This window comes from Nematostella vectensis, chromosome 4, assembly GCF_932526225.1.
Source record: "Nematostella vectensis chromosome 4, jaNemVect1.1, whole genome shotgun sequence".
Lineage (NCBI taxonomy): Eukaryota > Metazoa > Cnidaria > Anthozoa > Actiniaria > Edwardsiidae > Nematostella > Nematostella vectensis.
The window spans coordinates 11,261,026-11,283,262 of NC_064037.1; the positions used below are offsets into that span (position 1 = coordinate 11,261,026).

The following is a 22,237-nucleotide window of genomic DNA, read 5'->3' on the forward strand; positions in this document are numbered from 1 at the left end:
AAAATGTCATCATCATCATCATCACCATCATCATCGTCGTCGTCGCCGTCGCCGTCATCATCATCATCATCACCCTTCCCATGATCCTCCGCGCACTAAAAATTTATTCACGTTTGTTTCTGATAAATTTATTGATTTTTCATTTTCTATTTTTTCTCTCGAAGACATTATTCTCACATAAGTGATACAATTATCATTTTCGTAACAATAATATTCAATTATTTAGGTCAAGTCTCTGGCTTGTGTGCTATCCTTGTGGCGCAGGGAAATATAGTTTTGCAGTGGCATTCCTTTGTTGTAACGTATCCAATGCATTGCGATCTTCCTGTGGCTCAAAACATACATACTGCGGTATCCCTGTGGCGAATGGTATTCACGGGTGGTATCCCTGTAGACCAAGTCATACAAACTGCGGTATCCCTGTAAAGCAAGGAATACACAATGCCTCTGCGCTAGATACCCATTTGTTTTTAGCGGTTTGGTATTCTGGTATTCTTGTATTGCAATTTTTCCACAGTAGGGTATCCCTGTGGCGCAAGGTATTCACGGTGTGGTATCCCTGTGGCGCAAGGTATTCACAGCGTGGTATCCCTGTGGTGCAAGGTTTTCACCGTGTGATATCCCTGTGGCGCAAGGTTTTCACCGTGTGGTATTCCTGTGGCGCAAGGTATACATACTGCGGTATCCCTGTGAAGCAAGGGATACACAATTGCGACGCTAGATATCCATTTCTTTATAACGTTGTGGTGTTCCTGTGGTGAAATTTTTTCCACGGTGTGGTGTCCCTGTGGCCGAAGATATTCACGGTGTGGGGACTCCAGATCAAAAGAGCAGGATCCGGCGCTCCACGGTCTTACGGCACATGGGGCACTCTTGCATGCGGTCCCCGCACAGTTGACAGGTTCCGTGCCCACACAGGAAAATCAGATTTTTGCGTCGGTCCATACAGACCGGACACATAGTCTGCCAGGAAGAAAAAAAGTGAAATTCAGGCGCGTATACAGGGGGATGCACAGGGTGCGTGCGCACCCCCCCCCCCCCCCCCCCCCGCTTCCCCATTTGGCGACAAAAATGTGGGTCACTTCTTATTAAGGAATCTTCAAATGCTAGGGTTTTTTTTTCCATACCATAACTATGACTGCGCATCCCACCTCAGGCGCGCCTTGGACTGGCAAAAAACTATTTCCCCATGAAAATAAGCTCTTTTTGACATAGAACATTCTGGCTGTTTCGACTAAATGTATAGCACTAAAACCATACTGTACAAAAGATGACTGATTTGTTTGATAATGAGGGATTCTTAAAAAAATTATAGTCTTAGCTCTGCGCTAGTTTTCTTAGCATTCGCCTAAACGTGACAATTCCTCGGTAAAAAGCTGCCATTTCAAAACAAAGAGGCTGGTTAAAGCGCGCGGTACTGGAACTAGTCGTGCGTTTTTCAGCACTGGCCCATATACTGTATACACCTAAAATAAATACATAAAACAGTTGGCCCAAGAACCTACCTGCTCCTTCATATCTTGCAGCTGTTGCTGTAGCTGTGACAACTCTTGGTTGGTGATTTCTTGCTTACACTCGCCTCGCTCGCTTAGAGGCGGTGGAGCTGCGAAAAAAAAAAGAGCAATAAAACCTTTACGAAAGGTTTTTCACAAAACACAAAACCTTTATGAAAGGGGACACCGCTAGGATAATGGAAATCGTTAGTTCTATGGTTCCAGTGTATTACTATATACAAAGAGAGCATAAATATCTTTATTATAAAGCTTCAAGAATGTCGGTTACCTCCTTTGTTAGTGTTTATAATTGAATATACAACGGTTTATTTGCAAAAAATTCAAAATAACCATCCATGATTGAAAACTGATACCTTATGAATGATATTTGATTGATAGTTTCTCAGTTATTTGCTTGGATGAGCCGATGGGAATGGATTCTTTGTGTGACTCGGCATAGAGCGGGAGAACAAAATGGCGACGTGATTGGCCTTGTTTAAGGTGCTGCGCGCGATCTCTTTGGTTGCTTAGCGGGCCATACAGGATTTTATGGAACCTCAAAATTTTCCATCGTTTTCAGCGCGGATCCACAAATTCTAGTAAGTTCTAGCCCACGCACGCGGTCAATAAAAGCTATATAATCTGTTCACAGTAAACGCGCAAATCAAAACACGATAAACCTCGTCACCTTATACGGCCCTTTTGGGAGAGGGTTGGAAGAGAGCTGATGCTAAGGAGATTTTCGCGCGTTGTTTTTTATTTTAGCGATCGATTGAGATTTTACAAAAATTAAACTATGCGGAAAGTAAAATTCATTGGAGACATCAAACAAAGGTTTCAAATGCCATCCAATAAGAAACCTGAAAATTAGAGTGCACGATTCTACACGAAGCAGTGCTCCACAAATAGACCCTCACCTTGTCCCCCACAACAGACGATGAACGGAAGAGTCTCAGTGATGTTTTCACGACACTGGATACACTTCTTCATTAGCGAACCACACCCTGGGAACAATGAATGGAGAACATTTGCTAAGCATCCTAACATGAGTCTAGAATAGGGAACATTTGAGGCTAGAGAGCGCTGACCACATGTAGATCATCTTAGGGTTGAATGATATACTTTTATGCAAGCTTTGCGGTGCTGTTGATTTAGTGTGGTTCGTGTTTTTTATACTTCGAAAAGGCTTCTGTGTTACGGCATACCTACCTCTTTTTACTAGGAACGCTGTGACGAATTTTCGCAGTAACAAATTAGGCTCTCGCTAGCCAATGAGAGACAAAGCTTCGAAACTTCAGACGGACGAAACATACGGACAAAACTTTTAAATCACACCGCAAAACTCAGAGACGATTTGAAAACCCCTAAGGCGAGCTCCCTGTGCGCTAAGCAAGTACTAGAAGTGCTATGTACCTTCGCACGCGACCATGTGGTTACATGGTTTGAAAAGCAGCTGAGACTTCTTCTCTGAGCAGACCATGCACTCCTCGATCTGTAGAGAATAAAGTGAAATAGTAAGCGCAGCTCTCACACGAGACGGCAAAACTACAGCATCACAATTACGGCATCGAAAACATAAGTTACAGAGAACATAGACAAGCACTCAAGCACTGTTAATACAAGAAAAATAACAGCAAATAAAAAAACAACCAAACAACAACCAAAAAAGAAAAACAATGAATGCTAAGCTCTGTCTAGACAGCGCGAACATCAGCCACCACAAACACCTGCTAACATGGTGTGCGAACAGCGACTGAATTGCTGGGCCAGCGTCTCGACAGCGATGTTTGGGTTGGTCATTTATATATGGTTCACTATAGTGTCCCTAACCCAAGGTCATTCATATATAGTTCACCATAGTGTCCCTAACCCTAACCCAAACCCTACCCATTACTATAGTGAACCATACATGAAGGATCTAAGGATGTTTGCAAAGTGCTTGCACAGAAGACACATTTGCATAGAGGGGAGCAAGGGATGACGGTACCTTGGTTCGTGACTGCACGGGCTCCTTACACATCAGACACTTCTTGACTCGAGGCGAACAAAGAGAGCAAGTGGCCACGTGACCGCACGGCCCAAACAGCGTGTCTCGCTTGTTATCCGAACACACCATGCACTCATCAAGCGCTTCCTCGCTCTGGTCATTCTTCGTCATTCTCAAGTTATTATTAGACCTGCAGAATGAAGGGCAAGTGGCATGGGACTTGTTAGCATGGCCAGATTAGTACAAACTGTACACATGTCCTGTTTCACAGAGCCTCTGTCAGCCATTTTGTAATCCGCAAAGTTCTAATTGGGAGAAAGCATCCATGCTGATTTGGAGGAACGGGTTGCCATATTTTCGAATTTGGTAAGTTCAGGTTGCGACTTTAAAATTTCTTCTGATAATTTGACTTCTGATATTGATATGTCTGAAAAAGGCTCTTTAAAATACCGCGCGTTCATTTATCACTCTTCTTTTATTCGGACGCAAAGGGGTGCGACTTCGAATTACGCATATCTTTATAGGAAAATGATTTTTTTCCTTACAAGTGCAAGACTGGTTTAAGTAACACGAGGTAAAACCAGCCTGCTTGTTCCAAAATAGCGAACTCTTACCAGCAGATCTTCACATTTCAAATCCATAAGTAGTAACAAGAGACCATGATGTATCATGGTCTCTTGGTAGTAACTAAAACTCACCCTCTTTCCTTGCGGCACTTGGCCAGCGCCTTGCACAGGTTGGGGTCCGGGCAGAGATCGAGTGGTGTCTGTCCCTTGCTGTTTTTGATGGTCAGATCGGCGCCATTCGCGGCAAGGAAGAGGGCGATGGAAGCGCTGCTTTTCTTGTCAGTTCCTTGTGTGCCAAGACCCATCAATAACTGAGAGAAGATTATGCAAGAATAAGTTGCGAAAAAAACTGTCGAATAACGACGGCAGGGTCTTGAAAACCAAGCGAGGCTAAAAAAAAAAGCTTTGTATACCTTACCGATTTGGCAAGACAAAAGCAAGTGAGACACGGGTATTGTCCATATGAATTGGTTTTACGACTAAGAGTATTAATTTCACAACTTTTACTAAATATTTTTGGGCAACCAGATAACAGCGATTCCCATTTTACGCCAAAAGGTTTCAAAATTAGGACTGATTTTTTTAGTTTTTTTAGTTTGTTGGTCCAATGTGCGTGACGCATGGTTTCGTAGTTTTTAAGATGTTCATCTCAGTTAGTGGATTAAATCCGCGTGGTAGGTTTTAATCCATCCAACAATTAAAACAGCTCGACTTAATCTTTAAAGTATCAAATAATGCAGGAAAAATTGTATTTTTTAAATTTCCAGCCCTGCAATGTCTAGTTAAACAATGTCGATCACCCATTCCTTTGTTATTGTTTGTCGTTGGAAATACAGCGGTTTGCTCGCAAGGAAACTTCAAAATAACAATCTACGAGTGTAGTCTGGTACGTTATTGGCGTTATTTGGTTAAAAATATCTTTGTTACCCGCTTGGGTTAGCTGGTGGACATGGATTCTTTGAGTGGTTCGCCATTGGGCGTGAAAACAAAATGGCGGCGTGATTCGCAATCTTTAACTTACCTTGCCCACGTCCTGCATGTCTTGTAGCTGCCTCAGCTGGGACAGGGTGTGGTGCCGTAAGGCCTCGTGGAGGGGTGTATCCCCATCCTTATCTGGGACGTCCAGCTTACAGCCTTCACGCACCAACAGCTGGAAAAAGAGATGTGACAATGAGCCTGACTTACGGGTATTGCAAGGGTAAGACACAGAATGAGTTTTGTCTCATTTTGGCCGAGAAAAACGGGAATTGGGAAGCGGGAACGGAATTTTTGATTCGAGGTACGGGTACGGGATTTGATTTTTTATTATAACCAGGAAATAGGGGATTGTGCAATGCACATTATAAACAATAACAAACAATTTTTGTAATTAGTAATAGCAATGACCGTCTGCCTTGAAAAGCTTATGCTAAACGCAGACATTACTCACTTATATTGTTTTTTGAGAGAAAAAAGGGCAGATGAAAATGGATATATTGTAGAGGACGGCCGCTGAGGTGGTATAGAGCAGCAAGTAAGTTCAACTCTTCCTCACACTCCCATTCCTATTGCCCTTGCACACTCACCCGTACGACTTGCGTGTGTTGTCTCTCTACGGCTAGGTGGAGAGGCGTCTGTAAATTAGCATTTTGCACCTCTTTGTTGCTTTTACCCTGTGAATGAGAGAAGAGTAAATGCTATGGTCAGCGAAAACAAGACATAAACGTGTTTCACAATGGCAATGGTCAGAATAATAAGCACGAACTCCGACTCTTTCACAATATGGTACGTGATTGGTCAAACTAAGCAACTCATAAGACAGGAAAATCCAGCTATGTACCTGTTTGACGAGTAGCTCAGCGACCTCGACGTGGTTGTTGAGTGCCGCGAGGTGCAGCGCTGTGTACCCATCATCCTTTTTCTCGTTCACAATCCACGGCCGCGGTAAATTTGTCAACAGTATCCGCATGGCACTAAAGCACGAATAAAATGAGATCACGAATATGGAGCCAAAGAAGGGCCGATTTAATGTAACACAAAGTTAAAAGTACGCCCTCCATTGTTTCTTAATGATCAGATTTTTGTAGTACAAGATTTCAAAACGAAGAAGCTTGTTGGAAAAGACAGAGCAAAAAAATGGCAAGTTTTTCCAAAATAAGGTCTGGTTAACTTCGTTAAGCTTGAATTTTTGCATAGAGTTTCCTTATGTTATGTAAACCAACATATCAAAAAGTGTTTTTTTTCTAATGGTTTCGTCTTCGAAATATGAAGCTTGAAGTGCAATACAATTTCAAATGTTCAAAGTATGAATTCTCCTAGTTTCGGGCTCTGATCAGAAATTAAGCCAACTTTGCTCGCTTATATCCAAATTTCATATCTTCTAAATTTCTTTAAAATTTGGAATTAAGATTTTGGTCAGAGGAGCTCCTTGTATGCGGAATGTTGAGCTTATATCTTTAGAATTGGAGAATTTCATGCCATTTTTTTTTGCTCTGTCGCTGGAAAAGAGAATAAAGGAGAGTGTGCCGTCCACATCTGCGGTCTGCGGTCTGCGCACCCAGCACCCCACCCCTTCTCCTTGCCCTAGATGTAGACCCTTCCCCCTATTTCCCTCACGCCCTTTGCAACGGACGCTTTATCTCACCTAGGGTTCCCACGGAGAGCTGCGTGGTGTAATGCGTTGAAACCGTTGTTATTGGCAATACTGACGTCAGCACTCGCCTCCAGGAGCATCGTCACCATGTCGTCACGCTTCTTAGAAATGGCGTCATGTAATGGGGTATCCCCTTCGGAGTCCTAAAAATCAGGGGCAAAACGAACATCACAAAGGGGGCATTCGCACACTTGCATTGAAAACATCAATGATAATTCGACAGAGAGTGTAACAAAACTACGCACTACATTTTTTTAAATTAAAACCTATTTAAAGAATGTCGATCAACCACTCCTTTGTTATTGTTTATCATTGAAAATACAACGGTTAATCTGCAAGGAAACTTCAAAATAACAATCTACGAATGAAGTCTGATACGTTATTGACGATATTCGATTGAAAATATCTTGGTTACTCGCTTGAATAAGCAGATGGAAATGGATGCTTTGTCTGACTCGGCATTGAGCGGAAGCATAAAATGGCGGCGTGATCAGCCTTCTTTAACAAACAGAAAGGGAGAAAGTTCCCGTGATATAGATTATATCCAAGGACGCTTTGTATGACTCGGTATCGTCCGGGAGGAGCGTGGAATGGGGGCGTGGCCTTACCTGGAGACTTGGATGTGCACACAGGGTAATCAGTGTCTTGACCACGCCTATGTGACCTTTATTGACAGCTACGTGTAACGGTGATTGGCGGCGTTTGTTTCGCGCATTTAGATCTGCGCCTGCGCGCACAAGTTGTTCAAGGACAGCAGATTCATCGCCGAATGCCGCATGGTGGATGGCTCGGTCACCATCTTTATCCTGCACAAAAATCCAGGCGTTAGTTATTTGGGGCATCCTGCAAACATGAATCCAAATCAATTCCAATTTTACTTATAAGGAATGTTTTTTTTGCTCTGCGTGCGTATATCCGGTTCTTGAGGCATGCGAATATATTACAAAGAACGATGGTGTTGAGAAGTCAAAGAACGATCAATGCTTAGTATGCGTCCCAGTCAGGCACGTACCCAAGATCACCCTGCGCCAGTGCTGAATAACGTATGCGCATGCGCGTGTTCTGGCGAAAACAAACAAAATCTCAGTGTTGACTCGTTCGAGTAAAGGTACGAAAGGATGACTTCAGTCGTTGTTTTGACTAACTGTACAGCATTAAAACCATACTGTACAAGAGATGACAGATTTGTTTGATAATGAGGGAGTCATAAAGAAAATTATAGCCTTAGGTTTGGTCTAGTTTTCTTAGCATTCGTCGAAATGTGCGCAGGTTAAATGCCGCCTTTACAAAACAAAAAGGCTGGTTTAACCGCGAGGTACTGGAACTAGTCTTGCGTTTTTCAGCACTGTCCCCTGCGCACCCTCCCCTCCCCCCTCTTTGTACGCGCCTGCAAGTTCTGTAAGCAGGCGGATAGTGTTGTATGTAAAGCATGGCTGGTGAGGCACTTCTCAGAGCTTTTTCTGACAAAATTCTTGTGTGATTCAGACGTCGACAAGTTCATGTTCCAAATCCAAAGGTCTGGCACGACAGGAGTGCAATGCCTGAATCAGGCTTAAGAGTCGTATGTGCGCAGCAGATTCATTTCAAGTGAGAACACAAGTGAATGGAAATGTAATGAAGAGTTTTTTTTACCTCTTTTTCGAGATCAGCTTTACTCCTTATCAGTACGCGATAGTGTTTTTACCTCTTTTTCGAGATCAGCTTTACTCCTGATCAGTACGCGGACGACTTCCTCGTGACCATTCTGACTGGCAGCTTGTAAAGCAGTGTGACCCGCAAACACTCCATCAACCTGCAGGGAACATTGAAAAAAAACCCTGTGATGATAGCTTTTATAGAACTGCAGCCAAGGACTCGAAAGGAAGTTGTAGATCCTAAAAAGGCTACTTATTACATATAACATTGGAGGTCAGAAGAAAGCGAAACAGTGACTGTTGAGTTAACAAATTAAAAAAGTGGTTGTTTTCTTGAGCTCCAGGGTGCAGAATCATTCTAGATAAATACTGGCAGTCGACAAAAAAATATATTTGACAGAGTGAAATACAAGTACTTTAGTGAGACTGATTCCACACCCTACTAACTCAGGACCATCAACACTTGGATATTATGACATAACAAGGATTTTGTTACCAAGGGATACTTAGATCAGATAACCCGTGATTACATAACCATTTAGGAGTGTAAAATGGTAGCGGCTACTATGGTACATACATCAGTGTCAGTCTTGGCCAGGACTTCCTCTACAATCTGTACATCACCATTAGCTGCGGCTTTGACAAGCTCCTCTACCGAGTCCCCAGATACATGAGTCTCAAAAAGCTTCTTAAGAAGGGCTGACAGTCGCTCTACAAAAACATACAGTAAGAGTTTAGGTCGAAGCTTCTTAAGAAGCGCTGACAGTCGCTCTACAGAAACAAAAAAGATTACGTTGAACTTGAAGAATGGCTGCTAGGCCCCCCTAGATGCCATACAACCCCCTAGTTGCTGTGTACAATCCTCTAGTTGTTTTACACACCTCCAGTGGCAGCACCAAGATTAGCATTGTCGCCAGTCGAGGCCACCTTGGTCACACATGCAGGGTTGTATGTCCATGAGGTGCCACAAATCTCGACCTAGAGAGATGACAGAGCAATATCATTGGACAAGGTGCTACAAATGTCAACCTAGAGATACATGTAAAAGAGCAATATCATTGGACAAGGTGCTACAAATGTCAACCTAGAGATACATGTAAAAGAGCAATATCATTGGACAAGGTGCCATAAATGTCGACCTAGAAATAAAAGAGCAATATCAGTGGATGATAGGTCAGCAATTATCGAGACTACAAAACTCCTTGGGCATATATTCTGGAGGGAGCAATGTGCCTAAGTACATAAGTATGACACTGTACCTTAATGTTATTGTTGTTGTAGATCTTGTTATAGGTTCTCTAATATAGCACTCCTTACCTTAAGGTCATTGTCATGGTAGATCTGCTGCACTCTGCCAATTTTACCAAGTGTCTAAAAAGAGAGCACATAAAAATATTGAGTTGTTTGCAGAAGAAAACTTTACACCAAGGTTCATACTACAACAGAATGTAAAAGAGACAAACCGAAAGCATCGCTTCTGCCCACTCTCCATGACCACGCTGGGAAGACTTGACTTTGTCCATATCAGTGCAAATCTGTACCAGGTCGCCCACAGAGAACTGTGAAGAAGAGCCACTGGCATTTGATATGGAAGCCAGAGCAGGCGACGAAGCTACGAGTGACTCAGAGCTGGCAGCAGTACTCTCAGCACTTGATATGGTCCTTGCTTTGGTCAACACCGCTGGATTGAAGGTCCATCTGAACAAAATGTAAGGCCAATCACACCACCATTACACAATCCTAAGTCCAAGTGAGATAACTGGAAACTGTGTCATCAGAAAATTATGACAGTACCTGTTTCCGGTTGGATAAAGCACAACAATGTCATGGTCCTCATCAATACCAACAACGGACCCAGTAGTCGTCAGGGTCTGCAATGGTCACAAACATTTAGCATAATAATAATAGACATAATAATAAAACACATATGTAAACAATATAGGGCTTGAAATTAAAGAAAATAACTAGCTTCATAACCTAGTTGTATTTTTTAGAATAAAAACGAAGGTTTTTGTCTAATTAAGACAATCACGGTTGAAGATATATGAATGATTAACTTTAAATCTAAAGTTTCTACCCGCTTCCCTGTTCCACAATCTTCGATATGGCACCGTAGTAAAGGTTTGTTGGTACCTGTACTCACCTCATACATGCCGTCTGTCCAGCCACCATGACCATGCTGCAGTGACTGGACAATTTCAAGGTCCAGATCAACAGTGACCTGGTCACCAATCTGCAAGCCTTGTGCTGCTGTTTGGCTTCCTGGTCGATTATCACCTAAATAACAAATAATACAGTCAATACCCTCAACGTCCTGGCTTTAAAAAAAAAACTTCCTGGCATTAAAAAGACAAGTCTGTCTGAAACATTTCTCCATAAAACTATAAAGTTTTACTGTCTGTTAAGGACATGGATGTTTGCACTGTCTGAGCTAAAGAGTAAAAAATAAAACGCTGGTTCTCACCTAGAAGAGGCAAATGGTCTCTGTAAAGAGATCCTCCCTTTGCGTCACTGATCACCTTCAGGTCCGACTGAAATGAAGACAGATCAAATATAAAAAAATGTCATGCAAAATAGGCCAGGATTTTTTGTCAAAACTTATCCCATATTATGTTAGCTAACTCACCATCCCTTCAAAGCCAACTCGGTACAAGTTCTTGGTACCATTATCCCATATGATGTAAGCAGCACTTCGAGGACTGTTAGCACTCCAGTCCTGGACTTCTGTGACTTTACCACGTCTTCCTGGCCCCCCTGGCAAGCAAAACATTCAACAGATGAGACCCCTATAATGTCCTAAGCACTGAGACTTATAACAAGTCCAATGCTATAGGGTACCACAGTTTCCAAACAAGCACTGACCATTTTCCTTTTAAATAAAACAAGCAGAAATAAAGACAACAAAAAGATTGGTTTGCTCAATGTACACAAAGAAGGTAGTGCAAGTATTATAAATAAGTGTGCAGAGTAAGAAATCAAGTGATCGTGAGGTGTGAGAATCACAGCATTTTATATACATCATGGTGTTTTGGTAGTATTTTGGGCATTAATTGGTGTGTTGCAGTAACTTGACATCAAGATGCTTAATAAAACTCCTGTGATATGAGACCTTCAACCAAAGGCTTCCCACCCGCGTCAATGAAGGATTTCTAAGGATATACAAATTCGTGCAAATAATTATCTATGAGTTATATCTTTATTTTCTAATTCATGAAATAAACTTAGTTTGGATGCAAATGTATCCATCTGTGATGGTGGTGTGGTTTTCCCCCTAAAAGCTCAATTTTTCTGGTTAAGAGCAATATAAGTTTGTCTCATATTTTGTGTCGATTAAGTACTGATACTAAGAATAGAGTATGGAAACTTTATTGACTACCTCAGCTCCAACGTGATTTTCTGCCAGATTTTAAGTACTATGGAAACACTGACACCAGTAAAGGATGAGAAAGGGATGGAACTATCCCTGAATCCAGACACAGATGGATACATTTACATTCCAACTGAGTTTATTTCATGAATTAGAGGGTGAAGATATAACTCATAGATAATTCTTTGCGCGAATATCCTCAGAAATCTTTCATTGACGCGGGTTAGAAGCCTGTGCTTCAACAAGTCTATAGCATTTACGGCCTGCAAAGACCAGGAAATTACATTGAAAATAATGGGTTAATAAAAGGTACACACCATCTTGGTCCTCCCATTGCCAGTCGACTCCTCGCACAACTCTGGCACCAGGGAAAATCCCCCGCACTGTCACCTTTTTGCTTTTCCTTCTTGCTTCAACAAGGATTCTGAAAGGAATCAGTTTTGAATAATAGCAGTTTGCATGCATCTGCAACAATGACTAGTTGATGAAAAAATCAGCAAAGTCAGTATAATGACAAGCACTTCCCTCACCTTTCGGCACCTGGCTGATTTATTCGATAAAATCTGTGTCGTAAGTGGTGTTTATCACCATGGTAACACGTTGAGCAAAGGTCGTAGTTTCCACATTCAGCACACTTCCACCGCATTCCAAATATGGGCTGCATGCGGCAGCCATCACACATGGTCCCATCATGCTTAATCCCTAACAAAGACACCACATAAAGCTTACTGTATATTACTGGTCTGTCATCCTATGGCAGTTCAATATTTTTACAGTGAATCATCAAAGTTTGCTCTCAACCTGTGAAATATTTTATGCTGGGAAACTGTCATGGGTAGCCAAGAAATACACCAATTTCCTTTTTTTGTCCTCACTTTAACAACTGCTGTTTTAAGGATTCTGTGAATTTTTATCAACAATTTCCAAAAGCTTAAAAATCGCTTTCCGGACTCCATCATTTAAAATTCATGAAGTGGACCTGTTTAGCCAACACTGCAATGGCTTCCTATCACAACATCTCTCCACAAGGCACTCAACCAATAAGCACCAAATGTAATCTGTTAGTTTGAATAATGGAAGCCAGAAAACAGACAAGAGTTCGAACGATATTGAAAATTGATTATTAGTAGGCAGCATTACTTTGACATTTCACTGTCAAAACATGGAAGTTTGTTAGACAGCCATCAGGCACCTAAATGTGCCAATGCATCTCCACCGGCTGTAAACTGACTGTGTCCTCCCCAGTATTAGCATAAGCTACTATTATACTATTGTATAGGGGAGTAATCTATCAAGTATACACTAAGTATACAGGCATTACATGTGTTGCTCATGCCTAGGGTAGTTGCAAACAATATTTATTATGAAATTACATTTATTTAGTAAAAACAACAGTTGTTTTCAATCCTGAGTACAAGTATTAAATAAAACAAATGGACCAAATTTATGATGATAACTAAAGAAGAAAAAATATTGCATATCACATGTTGAATATATTCCTGTTGCTATTGTTATGATTCAGCAATGCTGAATAACCATTCATAAATTAAGACCTCCCATGTCACAATCTATCAAACATTATTAAAAGTGTGTCATTAAATCGTAGGAAGCCTCTTAAAAGATAACTATTTATTCTGAAAACATTGGAGAAGCACTCCTCCGCCACTGAATCTAACCGACTGTATAAACATACACGTAAAAGGATGTTATTCGATGTTAAAGGCATCACAACTATTTTAAAATGACGCCAGAAATCCTCCATTCAAATAATTCTAACCTTAGATGGATATCTCTTCGAGGAAATACACAATATGACAAGTAAAGTTTACCTCTGTCACGGATAAAATTTCTATGTTATCTATTTTTCTAGACGGCATAAAACGAGCGCTAGTCCATCAAACATACTTACCAGTTGGACTAGAGTCGTAGATTCGCAGATCGTAAACCCCGGAACAGCGATAGTTCGCTGCCGTCCCGTTATCCCAAACTACGACGACCTCTTGATTACTCTCGAAATTTCGCACAGTTCCCAAGTGTCCCTCGCCTCCATCCTGTTTCCCCCACTTCCAATCAGGCCCCCGAATAACTCTGTACCCTACTAGGTCCATATTACAGCCGTGACATGACGATAAAAAGCCCGAATGCCGAGAAGTTGGAGGGCGTTTAGAGCGCTCCGTCAGCCATGTTTATCTGAAAAATGCCAAGGAAGTTACACGGCTGAGTAGACTGGGAACGAGTCTTCTTATGAATATAACTTCCGGCGGAAATAACCTTCCTCGTACCATTTGAGCAGTTTATATTTATGAATCACGAAAAAAAAAACAGTGTATTTCATGCGTGTGCGTTAGAGAAATGAAGGGGGATTTTTTTTCATTTCACTCTGCTATGTGTTCCTTTTTTATATCATTAACGTTGCGTATTTTAAATCATTTTAGATGATTTCTTTTTGTCACGGAGACTATCCACTCTATCGGAGGTTATCAAATCACGAACAAATGTCCTTTTTTTTCTGTTATCTCCCCGTTTTAAGTCCCCCGTTTTTGTTGCTGTTGTCCTCTAGTTACGTGTGACATAACAGCGTGACAGCGTGACATCACGCTTATTAACATAAACGCCGAATTCCAACAGACATAACGCAAGCAGCAGCGTAAATAAGTTAGTACAGCCTGTACAATAGTAAAAAAAAAAAAAAAAAAAAAAACCACACAAGAACCCCCAAACAGTTCAGTAACATGCTTTAAAGGATGTCATGTCAGTCTACACGTTAGCAAAGTGTACATTCGTAAGGAAACACGATAAGAGCGAATTGCTAAGTCATTTGCTAGTAAGTATATTGTTTGAACGCTGCCTGATTCACCCACTTACAAAATGTGATTTGTAAAGTGTTTGCCAGTATAAAGTAAAGATAATCCGTACTCCTTACTAACTTATAATCATGATAGATGAATTCTACACTGGAGGTCTTTTCCATCGCGTGACTTTCAGCGTATCATTCGCTTAGCAACGAAAGTTTCTTCTACAGTGTATACTTTCCAGACCATTCTATTCATCCAATGTTGAATAGGAACTTTACTAGGTTTGCATTTTTGCAATTCATAGGGCTGACTTTTAACTTTCTCTTACCTAATTGAATTCTAAGCCCCAAATAAAGCGTTCTTTGTTGGACACAACAACAGAAGAAGATAAAATTGCTTAGACAGATTAACGGGGACGAGTGTACTCGTTATGTTGGGTTTCTTTATTATGATGAAAAGTCTGACCCACGATTGTCAACCTTCTCATATCTTTTCATTTAAGACTCGGTAAAGTTAAAACCATGTCAACGTGGGCCTAAAGGCGAAGGCGAAGGTTAAAGGTACATGATATAAAGGTAAATTGTTAGGCAAGGTAGCTGACTATTTGTATTATTCAGCGAATCTATTTTATTTATTTAATCACTAAACTAGCAACCTTGAAAGCTCATGACATCCTTTAGTGCTTGTTTGCGTTTTTCCAAGGTATTTTGATTTTCTAGAACATTGATAATACGCATTCTTATAGCTATATAGATATAGGTTGGAAAGTTTCATACGCTGCGACTTGTTACAGCTGTCAATCAAAGTGACAAACTTTTCTTTTCACAGATCTGGTACAATTCTATGGTAGTGACATAGCAGAGTACAAGGAAGTGCTGGCGATATCCCATCATGCAATCTGAGCTTGTGCTGCATGAGGCAGCCGCTACTGGCTCGTACCAGGACCTTCAGCCGATGCTCATGATGGGCCGGATAGACCCAAACTTCAAGGATGAGGACTTCGGGGACCGGACCGCGTTACACTGGGCCGCAAGCAGAGGTCAGTAATAATGAGCCACGTTTCACTGGGCCGCAAGGTGGGGGTAAGGGTCAAGGGTGGGGGGTAAGGGTGGGGGTAAGGGTTTGAGGTGTTGCGGTTTTGTCTTAAGTTAATGCGGTTTATGCGGTTTTACGTGTTTTTTTTGTTTTTTTTTTTTTTGTTTTTTTTTGCGATTTTCCGTTCGGATTTGCGGTTCTCCTGGCCCCTGTCGCCCCTTCCCCAAGCAGAGGTTAGTAATAATGGACCGCCTTACATTTACACTGCGGTCACGGGCAAGACTTGACCGAGAAATATTATTTCGCTTGGCGCTATTCTTCCTGCTCCCGAAAGACGAAAGAAGCTACAGTGGAGTGTTTGCTGGTATAGGCGCTGCTTATTCCCTAACAATTTGTACTAGAAATAATTAATTTTATACTCTATCAAAAGAAAAAAAAAAAAACGAACAGCCGCTATTTTGTCATTTTAGCAAAATACCAGGTGCGAGGAAGCACCCATGTTATCAGCTGGATATTGTGACAATTTTAAAATTTATTTGGCAAATGAAGTATAAATCTTTGTTTTTAAATGTTTATTTTGGAATTTTATTAACTAATTTTTCTTCTAAAGTTGAACCAAAAATAGCAAAGATGTTGCCGACTAAAGGTTCTTTTACTGCGATTTTTAATATTGTGCTTAGCCGCTTTCTGGATTCCGTCATTCAAGTAACAGAACTACGTTTTTTTTTTATTGGTCTGCGCCTTGCAGAGACTGTGTGCTGGCTATAAAAATTCTACAAGGATTTTGAACGACGGAATCTAGGAGGCAATTAAATGTTTGAAATCGTCGTCGAGAGTTCGCAGAATATCGAAAAAGACCCTAGTGCGACAGAGCGCCTTGAAAGACAACGACAAAAGAAAGAGAAAACTTTCTCTTTCTTTTGTCGTTGTCTTTCAAGGCGCTCTGTTTGTTCAAAAAGAGTTTTCATTAGCCAGCACACATCTCCGCAAGGCGCAGACCAATAAAAAAACCTGAGCGACGGCAAGGATCCTCGATACCACTTCTGGTTGCCCCTTCTAGTACCACGTGACCTTAGCCTCTTTAGATGTGCACTAAGGACCGTATTCAAACACCGTATTCAACTTGTTTTGATACAGATAATATAATTATAAAGTATAAGAGTATTATCGTGGTGGTTGTTGGGCTTATAGGATCAATGGACTTTTGTTTTGATGGTTTACCCAAACACAAAGCTTATTCTTTTTACTATTGTATCCCAAAAACATAGCCTTTGTGGATCGAATATCATTACTGGGGCTAACAAAGGAATTAAAAAACTCAGTCCAGGTTTTTTTTGGCAAAGTAGTGCTCTCTACAAGTTTGCCAGGTTTTCATCTTCCTTTCAAGACTGGTTTGCGCTGGTAAACTTCGCACGCTTTCTGTTCAGCCTCTATCGGACTTATCATTCGCTAGCATTGGAGCTAGGCCCAAATTGGGTTGCATAAGTGTTTTGGAGTGAATTGGAGTTTTTTATCGAAAGGGTAAAGAGAGTTTTGAGTAGTCGTTCACGCTAGTTACTTGAACAGTTGAAAGTCTTCATTCAGCGGAAAAGTCCCTCATGAGCCGGCGGAACGAACCCTCCCACCTTTTTCACTCAAGAGACGCAATGTATATTGGAATGTCCAACTGATGAGACATCTAAAAAGAGCAAAGTCCTACCAACACCATACGGCAAGCTACTATCAACGAGAACAATACTCTTGCAACCAAGACCATTATTTATCTCGAAGCATTGCTCGCACAACACTTTCGCAAGCCTCCTCTGTGCAGTCGAGTCAGTTGCGTTTAACTGATTCTGGTGGCTTGACAGCATAAGACAGCCTAAAGACTGAGGACTGTAACGGTATTATACCGCTATGTTTAGTGGGCAGCTTCACGAGCTCTTCCTACATGAAGTATGTGCCCTTGGGGATGCCGGCAAGCTAGAGGAGCTTGGAAGTTTTGTGCGCAAGAGCAAACTGGATGTGAATATCAGAGACGAGGACTGGAAAAATAAGACGGCCTTGCACTGGGCAGCGGGCAAGGGTATACACATAGGGGAGGGGTTGGGATTACCACGCACTCGGCAGCGGGCAGCGGCAGGGGAAAGGGATAGAAGGGGAGACAAGCTTTCCACACATCGGATAGAATAAGAATAGCGTGCAAAACAAAGGGGAGAGTGAAAATACATCTTTTACACCGACATATAGGGAATAGAGGGGGGGGGGGGGGGAAGGCCCGTCTATAGGCTAATGTTATACCAACACATCATCCTTAAGTCCGTTTGGGTGCCTGCTATAAGGTTAGAAACATAAGGATGAGTGGCAGTCTTATGCGCACATGTCTTATGATAATAACGAGAGCCTTTTCTGGTAATATTTTAAATCACTATTGACGCATAGCTAGTTGACATTATATCTACTCCAAGAAGTGTCATGCGCACTTCTTATTCTCTGCCTGTTCACATCAAGCTGATACGGAGTTCATATAATGAACTTTTCCTAACTAATTAAGTATCAGGTTAAAGGTACACGGGTGGACCAGCGTGCTAGCGCGTCAGCGTATGGGGCCTCTCACCACAGGTAGCCCAGTGCGTAAGCGCGTCAGCGTATGGGGCCTCTCACCACAGGTAGCCCAGTGTGTAAGCGCGTCAGCGTATGGGGCCTCTCACCACAGGTAGCCCAGTGTGTAAGCGTGTCAGCGTATGGGGCTTCTCACCACAGGTAGCCCAGTGTGTAAGCGCGTCAGCGTATGGGGCCTCTCACCACAGGTAGCCCAGTGTGTAAGCGCGTCAGCGTATGGGGCCTCTCACCACAGGTAGCCCAGTGTGTAAGCGCGTCAGCGTATGGGGCCTCTCACCTTTCCAAAAAAGGATTCGATTTCCGGTCGATGCATGGATAGTATCTTTCTGTTTCTCTGAATTTGAATTTTGAACGTATGTGAGCTTACTAGAAGCTTGTGTTCCCTCTTAATACATTCGCAATAGGATTTTAAATGTGAAAAACTTAGATAATATAATATATTTTTGTATCAATCATCACACAGGTCACGCAAGATGCGTTAAACTACTGCTTGAGTACGGTGCGAACCCGGGCGCCAAGATGGTGGGGGGCTGGACCCCAGCGCACTGCGCAGCAGAGACTGGGCGCTACAACGTGCTTAAAGTACTAGTGGACCATCATGCACCGGTGACCCTTCCTGATGACTCCGGGGACACGCCCAAGCGGGTAGCCGAGATCTACGGGCACACAGATTGCCTCGAGCTGCTGTGCAGGTATTTCAAGAGTCTTTGTCGATATTTTGTCATCATAGAAAAACACCAAGTGAAGGAAAAACATCCATTTTCATTGCCTAATTTTGAAAGATACTTCGATATTTCCGTTTAAGTAAATGGTTTATATCACTTTGTTTTTCACTTTGTTTCACCTAACCTCCGCGACATCCTCGTTAAAGCCAAGCTACCTTCCGACCGCTCTCCCACCAACCAACCTCCCGGTGCTTTCCGTTGCGGAAAAAACTGCCTAACCTGCCCCTATATTAGAACCGATGGCCTTACAAGCTACACATTTTTCTCAACAGGTGAAACACGACCTATAACCTCCCACATAACCTGCAATACTAAAAACGTGATTTATATGATTCAATGTAACCGCTGTAACCTTCAATATATTGGGGAAACTAAACGCAAATTAAAAGAACGCTTTAATGACCACCGCAGAAATGTAGACTCCCAATCTCGATCCATACCAACCCACGCCGCTGAACACTTCCTAAAACCTAACCACTCCGCTTCATACCTATTGAAAAAATAAGAAATAACCGCGACTCCATCCGCAAAGCAAGAGAAGCCACACTGATAGCTCGCGCTGGCACTCTTGAACCCGGTGGCCTCAACCGGCGTGAAAAAACCGTTTAGCTACTTAGTAATCCACACCACCCTATTTACCATCTTCCATAAGTCACTCCTTACTCAATTACTATTTTTACCTTTTGTTAGTTAATCATCAATGAACTTTGTACATATACTAGCTGTAACATGCCATTGTAATTCATTTATAACCTGAAGAAGGCAGGTATTGGCCTGCCGAAATATCGTTCTAAAAAACATAAATCTGCGTTGTTGTCGACTTTTTCTTTTAAAGGTTTTATTAATTAATCAACTGTCGACGCAGACCACAAGGTCCGACGCACACCAGCAGATAGAGGCTGTCCGGTGGTTTCTTCCTACGTTTTGTTTTTCCCCTCCCCTCCCCTCCCCTCCCCTCCCCTCCCCTCCCCTCCCCTCCCCTTCCCTTCCCTTCCCTTCCCTTCCCTTCTCTTCTCTTCTCTTCTCTTCTCTTCTCTTCCCTTCCCTCCCCTTTCCTTCCCTTCCCTCCCCTACGCCTGCGTATCCCCCTTCCCTCCCTTACACCTGCGCACCCCCTTTCCCTTCCCTTCCTTTCCCTACGGCAACGCATCCCCCTTTCCTCCCCTCCCTTACACCTGCGCACCCCTTCCCTTTCTATTAGCAAATAATGGCTCTACGCGCCTGTTTGTGCTCAGATAATTCTATTTGAACGAACACTGATAAGCAAATACTGATTCGTTGCGTTATAACTTTCAGCGCGGAAACCAACGAGAATCAAAGAAAGCATTTCGTTAAAGACAAGTTTCGTAGTCAGACACGCAAGATTTCCCGTATGGTGGACACCAAAGATCAGCAAGCGCCGGCTGTGCTGGACTAACATAATGAATATTGAACGGTAATGAAGCTGTGCACTGCATTGAATGAAATGTATGGAGTTATCGACAGGATACCGTGTGACTAGTTTTTGTGCTAAGTGTGCCAACAGCCAAACTGGATAAACCTTTTAATTGACGGTAGACCACGTATGTAAAGGTATAATGTCTAAAAAGAAAATGGCAAAAATGGGGAAGCGCTTTGTTGTACAAAAGGACCTTAGGGAAAGCAGCTCTGGAACACTCTTCTTCGTTTGAATTCGCGAATTTAAGGCACGAAGGAGGGAGAGTGGCCGAGAAGAAAGCATCTGTCACAGTCTGGCCAGTCGACCAATACAAAAGAAATGTTTACGATCCATTTCGTAGCAGGATGAAATATGGCGTGCAAACAACATATTATTGCTGGGCCCAGGATGTATGTTAGTAGTTATGATGGCGGTTTATACTCGACTCTGAAAAAGCATTAATTATGAAAGTGCCTAAAAAGTAAACGGAAAGTAATATAAAAAAAAAAAACTTTAAAAAGAGATATTATTGTGCGCCCATACATTACCTGAAACACTCCTACACTAGACAAAAACAATTATCCCTCCTTACAGTGGTTTATTGAGATGATGTTGTAGTTCAATGTTACAGTTTGAAAATGACCTCATGTTCATGCATAGGACGGCGCGCACTAAACACTGCTTAGTGTACACGAGCCATTTTTTATACGTGACACGCATTAGAAATGTGCGCACCAAAACACTGGTCTTAGGACCACTTCGCGTTTACACGATCCATTATGCATAAGACTTCACGCATTATAACACTGTTCTTAGGACCACTTCGCCTTAGTGTACATGACCCATACTTTACAAGTGACGCAAGTTCATGCATTAGACTTCGCGCATTATAACACTGTTTTTAGGACCACTTCGCGATAGTTTACATGAGCCGTACTTTACAAGTGACGCAAGTTCATGCGCAGAAAAAACTTACTCCCGTGACCACCAAGTTGGAGGAAAAAACTGAGGACTAGGGACCAGTCCTGCGATCGTGTTGTCCGCGAGGAATTGAGGACCAAGCACTAACCAAGGACTAGTCCCATTTGTTGGCGGTGATGTCTTAAAATACATCCCCTCTCCCTTATGGTACAATTAGATAGGAAGCTGTTTTGAGACTGTTTAGAAATGATAACAGTGAAGAGTTATAAAGGGATACTAGTAAAAAAAATACAGAAAGTCATAACACGTGGTAATTTTTTTTATATCAAAACAGATTGTTTGACTTAGAACCACTCTATTCTATATATGTATGTATCCACCAAAAATAAAATAAAATAAAAATTAACTGTCAAACTATGTCCGGACCCTATAAGGGGACGACCATTTGACTTTTGCGGGGGGAGGAGGGGGCTTTTTTTGGATAAAAATATCCCATATTAAAGTGCAATAAATGTTACTATGGCCACTTTGAAAGTTTTGTGAAGACCGCTAAAAATGTGAGAACCATGCTTTTTATTGATTGAATCATCACTAACCATTCAGAGAGAGGCAAAGAAATGGTTCAGAGCCCATTCAAACCCTGCATAAGATCACATATTACATACTACTTATTAATTTATTATATGGCTTATTTTTAGATATTTGTACGAGAAGGAAAACTTATGCTGCTAAAGTGAAAGAAGGAACTCTTTCTTTATTTACAAGTCACGAGTGCTCAAATCCAATGCTCGCTCGGAATAACGAGTCGATTTGTAAAATGACCATGGAAAATTGCTTTTTACGCCGATTTAACCGACTTTCACATAAAAACATCAATTCTTTTATGTTATTTCATTTAGATTAGTTATTTTGACGGAAAATCGTCTTCAAACTCCCTGTGTTATGATAATTTCCCGCCATAATGATTGCAACGCGCGCCACAATTTCAAGTTTGCTGAAATTATATTTGTGATTAGACTGCGCGCACTATAAGGGTCTAAAGCGCCACAAATAATCATGCATGC

General features: G+C 41.9%; 2 protein-coding genes across 6 annotated transcripts; one reads left to right on the top strand and one right to left on the bottom strand.

Moving 5' to 3' along the window:
* Positions 1-112: 112 nt before the first annotated feature.
* LOC5516546 (E3 ubiquitin-protein ligase MIB1-like) lies at positions 113-13,886 on the bottom strand. The gene is made up of 23 exons (XM_048726400.1): positions 13,589-13,886; positions 12,210-12,381; positions 11,997-12,103; positions 10,939-11,066; positions 10,777-10,843; positions 10,456-10,589; positions 10,107-10,183; positions 9,776-10,010; positions 9,630-9,683; positions 9,194-9,290; positions 8,890-9,023; positions 8,363-8,470; positions 7,287-7,484; positions 6,670-6,821; positions 5,866-5,998; positions 5,612-5,698; positions 5,068-5,196; positions 4,179-4,357; positions 3,481-3,670; positions 2,907-2,985; positions 2,411-2,497; positions 1,506-1,603; positions 113-963 (listed from the first exon to the last, which is right to left on the bottom strand). Exons 1-23 carry the CDS (start codon positions 13,785-13,787, stop codon positions 823-825), a joined length of 2,985 nt encoding a protein of 994 aa, XP_048582357.1. The 5' UTR covers positions 13,788-13,886; the 3' UTR covers positions 113-822.
* Positions 13,887-14,123: 237 nt separating this feature from the next.
* Positions 14,124-21,587, top strand: LOC5516606 (ankyrin repeat domain-containing protein 66). 5 transcript variants are annotated; one of them, XM_032386418.2, is made up of 5 exons: positions 14,124-14,503; positions 14,977-15,034; positions 15,303-15,513; positions 18,574-18,802; positions 20,132-21,587. In XM_032386418.2, the coding sequence occupies exons 3-5, from the start codon at positions 15,366-15,368 to the stop codon at positions 20,250-20,252; spliced, it is 498 nt and encodes a 165-aa protein (XP_032242309.1). In that variant the 5' UTR covers positions 14,124-14,503; positions 14,977-15,034; positions 15,303-15,365; the 3' UTR covers positions 20,253-21,587. The 5 variants fall into 5 exon arrangements, with proteins under 5 accessions (XP_032242309.1, XP_032242308.1, XP_048582359.1 ...); XM_032386417.2 differs by having other exon boundaries at positions 14,125-14,503; positions 14,977-15,049; XM_048726402.1 differs by lacking the exon at positions 14,124-14,503 and having other exon boundaries at positions 14,637-15,034.
* The last annotated feature ends 650 nt before the right edge of the window (positions 21,588-22,237 follow it).